This window comes from Poecilia reticulata, chromosome 9, assembly GCF_904066995.2.
Source record: "Poecilia reticulata chromosome 9, P_reticulata-male-v2, whole genome shotgun sequence".
Classification (NCBI taxonomy): Eukaryota; Metazoa; Chordata; class Actinopteri; order Cyprinodontiformes; family Poeciliidae; genus Poecilia; species Poecilia reticulata.
Window position 1 is genome coordinate 27,870,509 of NC_088838.1, and position 16,644 is coordinate 27,887,152.

The window sequence follows — 16,644 nt, forward strand, 5'->3', positions numbered from 1 at the left end:
AGTCACTGAAGTGTACAAATAAACTCGACTTGGCTTTGATATCTACAGAGACTCATTGTGAACTGCAGGTTCAGATAAAACCTTATTTTGTATTTATGACACCAACGTCATGGAGTTATTTCAGGCAAGCCTAGTCAGGTGCAGCTCACACGTCATTCCACCAGCTGATCTAAATGATGAAGTACATCAGCATTTACTCAGCTGATCCTATTCATCATATTCAACAGACACACAACATGCAGGATAGTTTATATAAGCTGCAAGCTGTTCTAGTCTAACAGCCTTTGCTTCCAAGAAGGGGAAGCATATGTCGGGCGTGCATAGTGTGCATATGGAAGGCCAGGAAGCTCTAAAACACTCATACCACCAACTTTTATTCCCTCCATATGGCTGTCTCAGCCTTTCACAGTAAAATGGTGCTGATTGAGAGGTAAGTTTGGTTTGAAAATAGTTTGACTTCACAGCGAAAGTTAATATTGATGGACGCAGAGGCAGATCTGAAAGTCTGAAGCAGAGCGAGACTGACAGGCAGGAAACTGCTGAGAAAAATCATCCTGACAGGTCGATCTCTCAGAATAAGATAAAAGGTCATTTCATTTTTAGTTACTCACTGCAAAAATACATTTAACTGAAAAAACTAGATCAATATCAGCCAATCAAAGCCATTTACAATACAAAGATACTCAAAGCATTTGCTAAGAGTATAAAAAAATAACCAATCCCCTTGGCCTTACTTTTCCTCTTGACAAAAATGAGATGCCCCTCTTGAAAGGAGTCCTTGGGTCGGGATGTTGTGGGCCCATTTAAACAGCCGAATGACCATTTCTCCTCGATCCCCAAAAGAAAAGAGGCACTGTAATCCATCGAAATGGAAGTGCAAGGCCAAAACAAGAAATTGGGCCTGAATCTTTAAAAAGAGCTTTACAACTGATTCCACACTTTCCTCACACTCAAAGAGTAGACAACAATTTTCTTTGTTTCTTTTCAAGGTGCCAAGAATTTTAATTACTTTAGTCAAATCGTACATAGTCCATCTTTTTTGGGTTCGGCGCTGTTTATCTGCAAACAGGTAAAATGATGAGGTAATTTGGAAAACTAGAAAGTGTTTTTGTGAGCAAATGTGAAGCAGAAAACAAAGGGGGAAAAAAGGTTTTATATGCACATACAGAACCTTGCAAAATGGTTCCTGTCACTTTAACTTACACACATTCTGATGCATTACAAGTGCACTTCTGTTTGTTTGACAGACCAACACAAAGTAGTGCATTATTGTGAAGTGAAAGCAAAATGCTACATGGTTTTCACTTCCGTTCAAGTAAAAATCTAAAAAGCCGTTGTGCATTTGTATTCACCCTAATTTTTCTGATAATCCTAAATCCAATTCGGTGAACACAAATGCCTTCAGAGGGCATCTAATTACTGAGTAGAGTCTGCTTGTGTGTAATTTAATCTCATTTTAAGTCCAGATGTTCTGTAAAGGCCTCAGAGGTTTATTGGAGAAGATTAGTGAACAATTAGCATCATAGAGACCAAGGAACACAGCAAACAGTTCAGGGAGGAAGCTGTGGAGGCTAAAGCAGCGTTAGGTCACCATGTGCCTCCTGGTGGCAAGTCTGGGCTGCAAAGTCTATCAACGCGATAATTATCAAGTCTGGCAATTTTGAAGAGTGGCAAGAAAGCCAAGACGAAAGACGTTTGCTGCAAGTCATGTAGGAGACACAGCAAACATGTGGAACAAAGTGTAAACAAACAAACTAAACATTAAAGCCAACATGCTAGAGCTATAATTAACTGATTAAGATCAAATCCTGTTCAATGGACCAGTCAAAATTCAAATGCAGTTTGGCCGAAATTTCTGGCAACACTTGACAACAATTGTTTTAGACACTCAAATAAATCTGATTCAGCTTGATCTGTTTTTGAAAAAGATAAATAGCCAAAAAGCTCTGTCTCTAGATGTGCAGATGAGCCAGTGGATCCGTATGTCACGTTGGCTGATCACATGAATCCCTCCTAAACACACCGAAGCCTGAGTTTGTAATGTGACAAAATGTGAACAACTTCAAGCTGCTGTTTATCGATCTGAATCACAAAAGAGCAAACTGGGCCAGCTTCACTGTCTCCCCCGTCCACAGCAGAAGAAACAGACTACACCTGTCAGACAAATAATGCATTATTCTTTACACAGATTTTTATTTTCAATGTGACACAAACCCCCAGCCCCAACAGGCAGGCCTCTCTCTGTTCGCTTTCATAAATCAATCAGCAAACACAGCTTTGACTCTGCAAAACTGGGGAGCAGGACAGGGAAGAAAAACTGCACACCTCATGAAAAATACAGTTTTAAGTCTGTCTGCCAAAATTTGAAGCTGGCTGTATAAAGGACTCTATGGTCCAGAATTGGTAATATTCTCCACAGTGTTTGGATTTTACACACACACATGCACGAGTCCTTTCCTACTTTACAGCTCAGACCACTGAATGACTCCCAGGCAACCTTCCCATTACATCGTTACACATTTCCCACAGTGAGGAAAGACTTTTTTTTGGCAGTGGGCCACTTTCTGAGCAGAAAACTCAGTAATAAGAGATATATCATGCTGCACTGAGTCAAAGTTTTACTGGCTGCTTGGACAGCTAGAAAGCAAACGCTTGAGTTTCATCTGCATCTGGTGGAATTTCAGCGATACTCCGATTTATGGGGGGCTTTGTGTGCCTGAGAATGATTAAACAAAGAAAATACTGAGAGTAGATACAGCTGCAAGCAAGGAGATGTCTGGTGGCCTTGCACAGAGCCAAGTGGATCTGTCTTGTTTTAATTAGCTGAATAAGACTTGTAATACGCTGAATGGCTGTCAGCTGATCCTTGTGCAAAGTTGAATTCTTACAGGCTAACGCAGACTTGTAACAGTGGACTGAGAAACCCAGCCGACAGGACCGTAGCAGCAACAACAAGCTGTTCCATGTCCAGTAAAGGTCCACGCTGACCATGAATCACTCAGGAGATTATCAGCCTTTTCCCATGGTTCCATGTTCCATGAGTCATAACACAAGATGTGATTCTTTCTTTTTTAACATAACGCTCCCAATTACATTCCTAAATGGAAGAACTTTTTTTTCCTGTCAGCAACGTCTGATTGCATAACAAATGGCTGGAGAACTCACAAAGACCTCATTATGCTGAGGATAGATTTAAAATAGTTTGAGAAAGTTTCTCTGTGAAAACAGTAAGCTAATGACAAAGGTTTGTCATGCTTTTTGTTTTTAATTACCGCGGATGCAGCATCTAAATCCTCACCCCACAACAACCTTTTCTTTTTATCTGCTTCCATCTCATCCAGAGTTGACTCTGACAGCAGCTTTCAAAAGACACAAACCCTCCAGCGTAATTAAAAAGAAGTTTAGTTTCAGTCATAATTATTTATGCTGTTTTGCAAAACATCTGCGTTTCTCTTTACTGAAAGTTTCCCTTCTTCTGTCTCGTTTTATCCACCAGACTCTTTCAGTTCAATTCTCAGCCTACTGGCAAAAATAACTAAATGTCTGAAGAGCTTTAACTCTTCACATACTTAAGAATTTTACCAAAGCTCTGTAAAAACGAAAAGTTTAATCTGATTGGGAGAAAGTGAGTGAGGATATTTTAATGAGAAACATTAAAGCATTTTAATGAGAAGGAGAATCAACGGGAATGTTTCTGTGTTTAAACTGCATCTTTTAGAAAATTTGAATTCTGTGTAAAATCAAGCAACCATAGGAACCCAACAAAATGACCAAATGGATAATATTTCTTGCAGATAATATTTCTTGCAGAAATATTACCCATTTAAATGTTCAACAAACTGATTAAGAATACATAAACCAAAACTTCTGATAAATCAACTCTGTAGAATAAAGCAGGAAGTGGAAAGATTTTGTTGATTGCTATGCTGATGACATTCAGATTTATTTCTCTTTTAAATTGGATATTTTTTACCCTCTGTGACCTTCATTTAGCTGCATAAGTGTGCTTCACACAAAATTATTGTACTTGGAAATTCTGCTCCTTTGGTTAACAACTTAACATCCTCTCCTCTCTTCTTTTGCATCGTTCCCAAGGACTTAGACGTCTCGGTGTAGGAGACCTATCAGGTGGAAGTGGTCCAGAGATTTACTGGCTGCTTGGAAAACTAGAGAGCAAATGCTTCAGGTGCAGCAAGATTTAGCTTTATAGAAACTTTCTGTCACTGGGAATAATTAAAAAAAATAAATAAATTACTGCGAGCAAACACAGCTGCAAGCAAGGAGCTATATGCTAATCTTCAGCAAAACCAAGATGATTTATTTTGTTTCTTTTAGTTGGGAGAGAAAAAATCAGAATATAGTACTTAGGTTTATGTTGATGACATCCAGGTTTATTTCTTTTTTAAATCATATGCTTGTTTCCCAATTTTGGATGCTCTCTTTAGCTGTCTACAAGATGTCAGTGGTTGGATAACACACAATTTTTAAACACTAAGTGAAAACAGGCTACATAAGAATACTGTATTTGATCATCTGGTTCCCTTTTGGAAGAATTATGTCTTATATCCTTGTAGTTGAAATGTTTATAGACAGATTTGAAATTATAATTCTCAAAATTAGAAAAGCAGAGGTACAAAGTTACAAGGAAGACTCTTGCTTTGGCAAATTTAAACAAATACTCCATATTTTGGACTTGATTGTCTCGTTATTTTGTTTTACTTTAAAGTTTATGATGGCTTGGTCCAGCTGCTTGACCTGTCTGACCCTAAAGGAGCACAGGATCACCAACCAGATGCTCTCAACAGAGCTGGAATCTAAACAAAGAGGATTCGGCCTCAGAGACTCTGGAATAACAGGACAATGATATTGAAAAGTCTAATCAGACTTTTAAACTTATTTTTAATTTACACCAGCTTTTATTGTGACTTATGTTTGACTCCTAACAGGCATTTTATGTATTGTCCTCTGTTTTTGCTTGTCTTTTTTTTTAAATGTTACTATGTTTGTTTGTTACTGCATGTATTTTAACTAACAAAGACTTTGGTCAACTTTGTTACTTTTAAAAAGGCTTTCAACTTTAGAAAGAACTGAACTTCTATTTTACACATAGGTAAGGAAAGAAAAATGAATAATTAAAAAAAACTAACTCATTTAGAAAAAAACCTTAATGGAAAAACAAAATTAGCCATTTCCTATAATGCTTGGTAGAAAGCCCCAACAGGCATATCCCCTATTGATGTCTGTAATTACTGTGAGGGGCTTGGGAAAAGGCCAGCAATAAAATAACACCATGGAGGACACTGCTGCAAAAAGTCTCTCTCTCTCTCTCTCTCTCTCTCTCTCTCTCTCTCTCTCTCTCTCTCTCTCTGCAGCCACAACTCAGCAGTATGCAGAGAAAGTCAAATATTTTACATCATGAGAAGGATCACATCACAGAACTGAGACACATTCCAAACTTGTCCTACTTTCCAGAGGAGAGCTCTCCAAGGAACGAGTGACACAACGTTTGGAGACGGCGGGTAAAACTTTTCACCCAGTAATCCACTTCAGTTGAGATGTTTTAGAAAAATCAGAGGCCTGTAATACTGACGATGTATTACAGTATTACATGTGAGGGAGCAAATCCTGTTTAAACTTTCTCCAGGTGTGATCGTTCATTCGTATGTTATGATCATTCAGCTTCCACACCAGCTCCTTTGCAGTGTATGTTCACTTAACTTCAACAAGCAGAACATTCATTTCTTATGACTGAAATTATATCGCTAGGCTCAGAAATCTTACTCACACATAAGGTCTGTTAACTTTGAATGCTTTTACCTTTCGTCCATCTTGGCCGGGCGGTCCAGGTGGGCCGATCATTCCAGGTTCTCCCTGGAAATATCAATTAGGTCACACACAACGAACCAGCATCATGTCATAACAACGTCAATTTGCTGTTTTTTTTAAAGATGGTACCATTGCATACTTTTTGTCCTTTCAGGGCTTGACCAGGTGACATTCCAGGGTCTCCTTTTTGTCCCTACAAAATAAACAACAAAGAATTAGTATGTTTTCAAAATGTACAACATATTTCCTCAAACAGGAGCTAGTGTTTATTGAATATTCCCTGCATTGCAACAATATTTCTTGTGAGAAGGAGCAGGAAACTTTGCTGTTTACATTCTACTGACACTGTTACAGTGTAATGAGTTCATTGTACTTATTGGAGGAGTCCAGTGCTTGTATTTACACAAACGAGCAGTCAGTTTATTCCTTCCCGTAACTCAGTTTACAACAAGCCAGCAAGAAGTGATGGGGAGTAATGGTGAACATTCTTCTCCCTTTTCGGGCAGTGGGAATCCTGTCGGAGCCGTCTGGGTCAGCATTCAAGGTCCAGTGTGTCTGGTGAAGGAGCCTCCCTGTAATCTGAGCAATTACAACACAACAGCTCCGAGGAGGACCAGATCATTTCCTGTGTGAGTGCTTATCGCAAAACAGAAACACGAATAAAAACGCTACAGGGTTGAGCTGGCTAGAATTGAATCACACAACTGTGGAAGTTCATCGTCCTGTACTGGGATGAATTTTACACAGTTCTGCAGCTGAGGAGGTTCATGAGTGGGTTATCGTTGGCTGATGAAACTGACACAAAAATCTCCATTCATCCCGATTTATTTCAGTAAATTCTGCATGAAATTCCACCAGAATAACACAAAGTAACACATAGTTGTGAAAAGCAAGAAAAATGATTTTAAAAAATATATGTGTTCCTTGAAAGAAAAACTGAAAGGTTTGGAAAATGCCACTCAATAAAATAAATGCAACAAACTGCCTACAGATGTTCATTTGTGTGTAATTTAACATCACTACAAACGCAGCTGTTCCACGAAGGCCTGAGAGGTTTGATGGAAAACAAACACCATCAGATTTTAGATAAATGCTTTTCAGACTGCATTTGTCTAAATTTTTAAAAAACTGCACACCCTTTTCTTTTTACTTCACAGTTTTGCCCTACTTTGTGTTTATCTTACACATAAATTTCAACAAACAAAGCTGAAGTTGTAACAAAAACTAAATCTGAAAAGCTTCGAATCGTATGCATACTTCCTTGTTTTTCCAGCCAGTATTCAGCTCAAATATATTGTCTAAAATGTTTATGTCAGGAGAGATAAATAAGCATTTGTATCTACAAATCCTGTATAATTCAATCATTGTCAATGCAGTTGTTCAATAAAATTTTACAATGTCTTGCAAACATTTAGAAGCCTTGAAATATTCAACATTTTGTGAAATTATGGTTCAACTTCAAAACATTTCATTTTGATTTTCTGAAACAGACCAACACAAACCAGCAAAGAATTTTACAACATTTAATTTTCCAAATAAAGAAAACCGTGGCAAGTATTTGTATTTAGTGCACTTTCTCTCCAATACCCTAAAACAAAATTAAGTGCAATTAAATTCCATCAGATAAAAAAAAAGAGTTCGCTTGTGTGTAATTTTATCTCTTGTCTGTGGAAACCTGATAAGTTTGTATGAGTGATCAAACAACATTTTAAAACCAAAGACAACACTTAGCAAGTCAGGTATAAAGTTTATACCTTAAATTTTAGAGGTTATAAAATAATATTCCTAATGTTGGAAATCTTGCACAGCATTTTTTAACTATCATCTGGAAATGGAAAGCGCATGGCTGAACTACAAGACATTATTGTAGCAGCAGATAATTGAAAAATGACCCAGTCAAAAATATGTAATGATTACATAATAATGAAATCTGGGAGATAAAGTTATCTTAATACACATACGATTTTGTTTGTGTGGGTCAGTTTTATAAATCCAGAGATCTGTGTTCAAGCTGACAGTTTGCAGTTTAAAATTTGTGTGAAAACAGGTCAAATTAAATCAAGTCAAAGCAAATATCCATGAACAACAGAAGAGCATGTTCTGTTTAAATAAGCCCAAAGAACCTGATTGTGATTTTTCAGCTTGTAGAAATAAATTGAAAAGCAGAAATGTAATGTATTTTTTTTATTGATCACTCACTGAGTTAGACAGAGAGTGATATTGTCTAGAGGAACGCTTTCTTTCTTATGGCAGGCTAAAATATTATGGAGCTAAAAAATACCTCCCTGTTGACAGAAGTGCTCAGCTGGAATACAGGCTGTGTTGGGTTCATGCAAATTAGTGAGACAGAAAAAAAGCTAAAATGCTAGTTTCTCCCAGAAAGGACACAAATGGCCTTTTCAGAAAGCAACAGAAAGCCAAGAAGGGTTGACCACAAAAATGCAAAGTGAGCAAAATCACAAACACTGGATGACTAAGACACAAAAACACAGAAACAGGCTCCTTTCCTTTATTCATTTACAATATCTGGTTTATCCTGTTTAAGGCTCCTGCTGTGAAAATGTTCCTCATTTATACCATATAACATTATATAACATACAAGTTAGTTAAGAATATTTTATTGAAAACACATTTAAAAAGTTTGATTTAACCGTTTTTAACCAGATATTGTTTTACGACAAAAAATTTACCTCACCTCCCTCATTAAAAAATATGTTATTCTCTTAATATTACTAATGAATAGTAATAATAAACAAATTCAAGTAAGGCAGGTGTTCACCAAGAAAAGACTGTAAAATATAAAAAGCTCACCAAACCTGTTTAAACATAAAGCCTAAACAGTGACCGAGCTAAAGGAAAGCTAAAAAAAAAGCTAAAAGCTAAAAGAAAGACTCAAGTTTAATTTTGTCATCTTCCAAATATAATGAGACAGATTATGAATGAGTCTTATCAAAACAAAGGGAAAGCATGCTAACATTAGCCTAGCGCTTCAGCAAACGGCTCCACAGGGAGTGAATACAAACTTGATGAAGCAGTGCATGTTTAAGGTTATACATTTCTGTAGCTTTCTTAACCATTTTGTAGGTTCACACTGACACTGATCTGCAGAAACTCTGATAAGGTCATAAACGGACAGAGACGGCAGTGCCCACCAGATTCTTGGTTAGTGAATAGGGTAACGCTGATGAAATGCAGTGTGTTGTTTTAATTCAGTTTTAAGTTTATTGCTCTTCTAGAATAAATAAAATATAATTTGTTTAACTTTAATGATTGCAGGTATAGGGAAACCCTTTATCTTTAATGACTCAGATCAATGCTACAGACAAAATAAACTTACTGGGACAGATGTAATCCTCTAGCTTTTTGCACATCTTTATAAGAGGTGTTAGTGATTTTGGAATAACAAATGCCATTATTGAACTCCCTGAACTTTAGTGAATCAAGAACAGGCAAGTCATTTGAACTGCATTTTAAACCACAGTGTTCTCTCAACTCCTTGCATGCTTTCTGGCTTGAATATTACTGCTGCTCTAAATAAAAAGAGGAAGACCCCAACTGCACAGCATACAAGGTCAGTGTAGAGCATGGATTTCCTGAGAGAGTAAAATTTGGCAGGCAGACAAGCAGAGAACAACAAGAATCCAACAAGGAACAGAGAGAACTATAAAAGAGTTTGAGTCGCTGTCGAGGAGTACCGAGCGGTGCCAAGTTGAATTAGGAACAAGATGAGGTAATGATGACCTCCAAGGACAAAAGCAGAGAACAGAGAAGCCAAACTTTGGAGGAGATACAAGAATATTATCAAAATGCATGACATCCATTCAAAAATATCCCTAAACAGAACAATAATAGGTTTAACAAGACAACAGAACCTTGAAAGAAGAAACAACACCAGTGCAACTGTAATTTGCTGCTGGCTTGAAAACACAACATTCTGTGTTTTTAGATGTTTACACACAATAAACTTTTGCTAGACCTTTGGGCACTAAATGTTCTGTTTTAGATGTTTCGAAATGCAAGAACACAAATCAAAAAACACACACACATTAACTAGAGACACCAGTGGAAGTCATTTTCCCTGCAACAGATGAAGGACAAATTTAATTAGCCTCGTTTATGACTAAAACTATTAGAACTAATTTAAACATTAAGTATCTTAATTCTATTGGTGTAGGCAGAATGTAAAAATGCCACAACTCTCAAAAGTTTACACACCCCTGTTAAAGTTACAGGTTTTTGGGTTCCTTTGGACCATAGTACATTGTGAGAGATTTTAACAAATAAATTATGTTTTCATTTAAATAAAAGGGTTCTTTCTTGTACTGTGGCTGTAACTCTTCATTCAGACTAAAGGAGAACACAGCAGGTTGTTGTAATATTGCGATTATTTTTTGCTTCTTTCCCCTGACTGATACCTATGTACAATTACATCACTTTGATTCTATGATTTCAATAAAAGACAGTCCTGAAAAATCAAACAGATGAGCTAAACAAGATAAGATGTATTAAATAAATCAGATTAACTGGACAAAACAATCTAATCTGTCTCAGTTCTGACTATATAGTTCAGAATAAAGGTTTGCGGTTCCTGTTGGTAAAATATTCAACAAACGGCAAAAACATGCAGCAATTTTACTCTTCCTAAGAGTTGACTAATTTTCTCATACAGGTCTGAGTCAGATTTTGCATGGTATGCATATATTGACAGATGTACAACACATTTACTGGACACAGATCAAGAGACGTTCACATAAGAGTATTTACAAAAACGGGCTAGCAATGTTTTAATAGACTAAAACAACTGCTTAACTAAAACAATCCTGAAAAGCCCTGATGTAATGTTTTTTAGAGCGTCATTGCGGTCCTTTGCACGAAAAACAAGGAAATGCTTACTGTCAGAAAAAAATGATCAGTTCCAGTTTTTTTCTTTCTTTTTTTTGATGAGAGGAAGAACAAAAAAATTCCCCAGTATTATCCTGTCATTTATAACCATAATTGCATACAGAGCACAAGACTGCTTTCATTAGAAGCCATATTTTTAAAGGAATGACAGACTTAAGAACAATTTAAAGTTGGATTGTGGAACCTGAAACCAAATTGCAATCAGCTTCATCTTCAACTTGGAAAAAAAAACCTAAGCAGGAGTAATCTGGATCACATTAATGTGGTGCGTATTGCAAAATGTTGCGTTAACGTAATCAGAGACACTTTTATGTCCTCACCTTCACTCCGGGCGGTCCGGGTCGACCAGGGTTTCCATGAGAACCAGGAGGGCCCTGCAAACAAAGAAAAGCACGACTTAGGAGGACACATGATGATGATCATGTGGATGATTTGGAAGATCCTTGGTCAAAGATGGAGTTAATGCTACATGCTACACGTGTGTTATTCCCATTCCACTGTACAGCTCAGCCTGGCAGGACCTTTTGGTTTGAGTAAAGATGCCTACTGTGTCTGTGTTGCAGGTAAAGTTATTGCATGTGGATTATCTTCTTCCTAATCCTTCAATAAATGATGACCGCTCTATCTACATATTTTCCTGAAATGCTTTGAATCAGGACTCTGAAATGCTAGCATCATGCAAGGGAGTTTATCGCACAAGAGAAATGAGGACTTTTCATTTTTATTTTATTTTAATTTTTTTCCTGGTGGTTTGAGAGGATCACAATTGCAAGCAGAGATAAAGTGGAAATATTTGAGCAATCAAAGTTTCAACATCAATCCAAGAGTTTCCCTTTCAACCAGGTGCTTGAGTGAAGCGCGAATGAAATGCTGAGCATGGAAAAAAATCCTCTCAGGCAAAAACGAAAAAGCCCGAAACATGTTCAGATGGCTTGGAAAAGCAAGCTACTGTATCTTCTGTCAGTTTTTCATCTTGGTCAGAATTTCCGTGGGTTGCAAGCAAAGGCATTTTTTCCCCCCACTAAGCTGGAGGTGGGAGTCATCGGGTAGAATTACTGTGAGCGCAGCAGACTAGGGAGCAGAGGTGTAAGTCTACAGCTGGGTGGATTCAGACACCATCTGTCTGTTATCACACTGTGGAAAGGAGTCAAACAGCCGAGGCAGTTCCTCTTCCCCCGAGCTGGCCAAGCCTCTTTCCTCCCCGGCGCTGGCTGCTGGACATATGGAGACACTTAACAGAAGCTCATCTATAGATTTCCTCCACCCTCTCCTCCATTCAGACCATTCCCCCTTTCACTTGCAATATGAAAACGTATGGAAGTCATTACCTCCAGAGAGCAAAAGGAGAAGGAGAGAAATAAGGAGGCTGGGACAGAGTGTTACAAATTGCATTCTTGCCGTACATAAGATAAGGAGGCAGAGTGCTGATGAGAGGCTGGGCAGGTGGCATCCCAGGGGGGCAGGAATATTGGTGAGAACGAGTCTCTCGGTCCATCCATCTTCAGGTAGGTGAGAGGAGGAATGGAGATCCTTTGTGCTTAGAATAATTACTGGAATGAGCTCCTGACAAGGAACCATTAGGTGGAAACCAGCAGCTAAACACAAGCACACACACACACACACACACACACACACACACACACACGCACACACACACACACACACACACACACACACCGTCACACCTAAGGCTTGCAGATGGAGGGACATCTGTGTGCACGGTTTGCAACGAGAGTTGATGGCTTTTACAAGGGTGCCACTGTTTTTTATTGGCCATAATGCCACAACACACCAGTTGAAATCTTTGAACACAACGACTGGAAACACTGCATCATTTGCACAACAATTATGCAATTGGGGGGATTCATAAAAGATAAAAGGTTGCACTTGTTTTATTTCAAATTAAGTAATTTAAAGTCAAACACAGTGACTTGCAAAAGTAATTTTTCTCACTCTATCAAAGCCAAACTTTAATCTATTTATTGGGATTTAAAGTGAAACGTCAACAAAAATAGCAGAAAATTGTAAAATAAAACAAAAATAAAAGTTGGTTTGAAAAGTGTGAAGAGCATGCACTTGTATTCAGTTAAATTTTACAGGTACTTTGCAAAAAAAAGGAGAGAAGGGGGCAAATCATCCATTAATCCAGACAGATTCAATGACATATTTCATTTTGATCCTATTTTTCAAACAATACGGTGAAGTTCAGCACTCAGTATTCAGCCAGCTTTAACTACGATACCCGAACGTCACCTCCTCACTAAATAGAGTTCATCTGTGTATACTTTAATCTCAGTACACATACTCTGGTTATGTAAAAGACCCCAGAAGTTTGGCAGATAGGGCAGGGAAAAAAGTTGTGGCGAAAAATAAGACAGAGTTGGGTTGGAAAAAAAATATGCCAAGCTTTACACATCTTGTTCAGCATGTCCAAACCATCTTCCTAAAATGGAAAGAGCAAACCTACCAAAACATGGCCATTTACCTAAACTGACAGGGCTGGCAGGAGAGCATTAGAGAAGCAGTCAAGAGGTTCATGATAATTCTGGAGGCGCTACAGAGATCCACAAAATATCATGTATGGTACTATTGGTGCATTCCATAAATCTGGACTTTCAGGAAGAGTGCTAAAAAAAATCACCCATTTTCTGTTGGGAAAAGCTGCTGAGGTAGAACACTGTCACTGCGTCTAAACCTTAACACACCATCTCCATTGGGATGCATGGTGATGATGGTATTAGGCTTTGGGGATTCCTTTCTCAGCAGAGACAGAGAAGCTGGTCAAAGCTAATGGGAAGATGGACAGAGCTAAATAATATTCATCCTGTTAGAGGTTGCAAAGAACAAGAATGGAACAAGAATGGATGCTTACGTTCTAGCTGATTTAAACCATTCTACAACAGAATGGTTTAAATCAGATCAAGTCAATTAGCTAGAACTGACTCAGTTGGTATCAGTGTTGCCTCAGAGCAAGAAAAACTGGGTTCAAGTCCCTGTCATTATGCATGGAGTTGCATGTTCTCGCTGTGCATGAGTGGGTTCTTTCCAGGTAGTCTGGTTTCCTCCCACAGTCCAAAGTCATGACTTGTAAGTTGATTGTAATATTTCTCTATTGCATTTGGGAGAAAGAGTGTGTGTGTACGGTTGTTTGTATTGTGTGTCTCTGTGTGGCCCTGTGATGGACTGGTGACCCCGCCTCTTGCCCGATAACCACTGGAGATAAGCACCAGCTCCCCTGTCACCCTTGGAGAATAGGTGAGATGAATGTACGGGCGGGAGGAAAACCAAAGTGCACAGTTCAATCCATTCCCATGATGTACAAATCTGCAGCAAGTGCAGCAAAAGTTGGTCCCTAACATATGCATGCCACACTTAAGAATTGTATTTGTTAAAGTTTTGAAAGAGTGAAATCTTGCTTCCATGTCGACAAAAGAGGAGTACAGTCCTCTTTTGCTTTTGAGTCGTTAAACTAATAAATGTTTTGTCTTTTCATTTAACAACTGAGAATCTGACATGCTTGCTCACCTTTTTCTCACTGCAACAGTTTTCAGAAACAATAGCATTAATGCTTTCATTTCATAAATTATTTTAACCAAACATCTGCTTCTAACAGATGGAAATGTGAACTAAATCTTCCCCTCTGGACCAACAGTAATGTCTGCTAGCCAGATGCACCATATGTTGGTACCACTAAACATCTCTTAAGGTTATATAGCACAGAGAATTTATGTTTAGAATATCAATGGAATATTGAGCAAATTAAAAACATTGAGATCTACAGATTGGCACATGCTACTTTTGCATGGCATGAATTGCTTATTGTAATGCCGGAATGTTTTGTAAGCCCCTAAAATGTAATTTCAGCTCTAAATGTGCTCCCTGTTAGCTAAAGCTTAAGCATCAATGGAAAATATCCCAGTCAATAATGATGACAGAGCTCTCCAAGGAACTGCGACAGAATGCAAACACATGACTTTCATTTATCAGTTCAACTTTCATCACCAGCCAAACAGTGGCAGAACAGTGCTGCCAAAACTCTACTCTCTATAGACTGTGTTTTATGTTACCTAGTGTCAATCATTCTCAAGACATTTATGCAAATGGGCCCGGCTTTGCACGAACTCTGCATCACGTACCAACTGCATGCTTGCAGGTCAGCTTCCCTTCACAAAGCCTCGTTTGATCCACTCTCAAGCATTCCCTACAGGGCCGGCTAAACTTTGGCTCTCGGCAGGCTTATAGCCGGCTGCGGAACGTGGATGTTTTCATGAGTTAGAGCCGCTGCAAGGTGGAAGCAGTGGTGAGACCGTCTGAGCAGTCAGACATAACACCCGGCTGCCTGAAAGGTAACACTCCTAACAGCACTGTGTGATTCCAGCTGCTTCAGCTTTTATGATGAGTAAGAATGCCTGCAGCTTTCAGGACATGCTGCACATTATTATTCATAGTTTGCCAATATTTTCAAGTTGCCTAGTTTGTGCCTCCCTGCAATCTGTTCAATATCCAGCCTAGGAAGAAGAGCTGGAATGAGGTCATGGTCTGCTGCAGATTGGACTTTCTCTTTGAACATCAGAGATTCCTGATGAGGGTAAAATTCATCACAAACATCCCAAGCCTCTTGGAGCATCTAACCTTTACAAATGCTAGAAGGATCGTGGGTGCTGTTAAGTGTTTCAGTTTAAATGTATATATATCTTCAAATGGAATAACTGGGATTTCAGAAACTGTTACCATATAAGAATAAAATTAGATGAGAGGACCAACACTCTATAATTCCTCTTTACTTACTGCCCCACTTAAAGAACAAGTCAATGCTGTAAAAGTTGTAAATGCATCCATTAATTAATTTAGGGATCATTTTGTGCTTCCATGCAACGTGTTCTTTAAACATCTTAAAATTAAACTGTTTTACTCCAGTTTTGATCCAAAATGTTTGCAAAGATTCAGCTGAATAAACCACAAAATGTCTGCAGCAATGTTCCTTTTAACAGTGGAGAAAATTCCCCATAATGCACAGCACCATGTCTGGTGAAAATTAACACAGCGTATCGGCACAAAAAGCTCACACCAACCGCCTGGTGTGGTGGCAAAGGGGTGATAATTTTGATTTTAAATTTTATTTTGTAGCCACTGGACCTTGGCAGCTTTCAGTCGGTTAACTGACCATGAACTCTCTATGCCAAAGTATTATAGATTAATCAAAGTGCTGCAGCGGCCCAGTCAAAGTCCAGACCTCAGCCTGGATCAAATGTTTTGCTAGAAACGGATGACTTCAGGTCACAGCTAATGGTGCTGTTGAATTATGATGTGCACGATGGGAAAGAATTAGTTTTTTTCATCACTAGACGTGGCCTGGGCTTCAACCTGCGTTTCTGCGTGAATCAAATCTTACTCGGTAAACAGGCTTACATGTTTGCCCTTCTATAATTTATTTGAGTCATTTTTTAAATACATCTTTCTCTTCAAACATTTGTCTATTTATTCTTTTTTTAACAAATTGTTGCAAATAAGAGGAAATGAAAGAGTCTTGATGTCCATTTAATAAGTATAAACTCTAAAAATAGAATCAGGAAACTCCTTATCCCAGAGTCCACTTGTGAGTTTCTGTGGATTATGTTGTGGAGCTGTCAGCATTTTCCCCTAATCATCTGAATCATGTAGGATATTTCACACAGTCAAAAAAAAAAAGGAAAAAAAAAAAAGGAAACTTAAGTACCCTTCGATTCTGCGCCGGCATGACCTGTTGGATTTCAAAAGTTTGATGATGAATGAGCTCTATAGATTTTACTGCACAGGACGACTGAGCTCCAGACAGGGTTTTAAATACCTTAAATAAGATGGGGACAAAGCTTTCTTTCTTCCGTGTTTAAAGAGATTGGGTTCCCTGGACCCACCCCTGAGGCCCCACGGCTCGGC

At 38.4% G+C, this 16,644-nt stretch overlaps 1 protein-coding gene across 1 annotated transcript in view; it reads right to left on the reverse strand.

The window, feature by feature from the left end:
• col27a1b (collagen, type XXVII, alpha 1b) overlaps positions 1-16,644 on the reverse strand; it is an 82,490-nt gene that overhangs the window by 49,003 nt on the left and 16,843 nt on the right. Inside the window, exons 6-8 of the mRNA XM_008417909.3 lie at positions 11,049-11,102; positions 5,966-6,019; positions 5,818-5,871 (exon numbers count right to left, since the gene is read on the reverse strand). Coding sequence (XP_008416131.2) covers positions 5,818-5,871; positions 5,966-6,019; positions 11,049-11,102 — 162 coding nt within the window. The remainder of the gene's footprint in view (positions 1-5,817; positions 5,872-5,965; positions 6,020-11,048; positions 11,103-16,644) is intronic.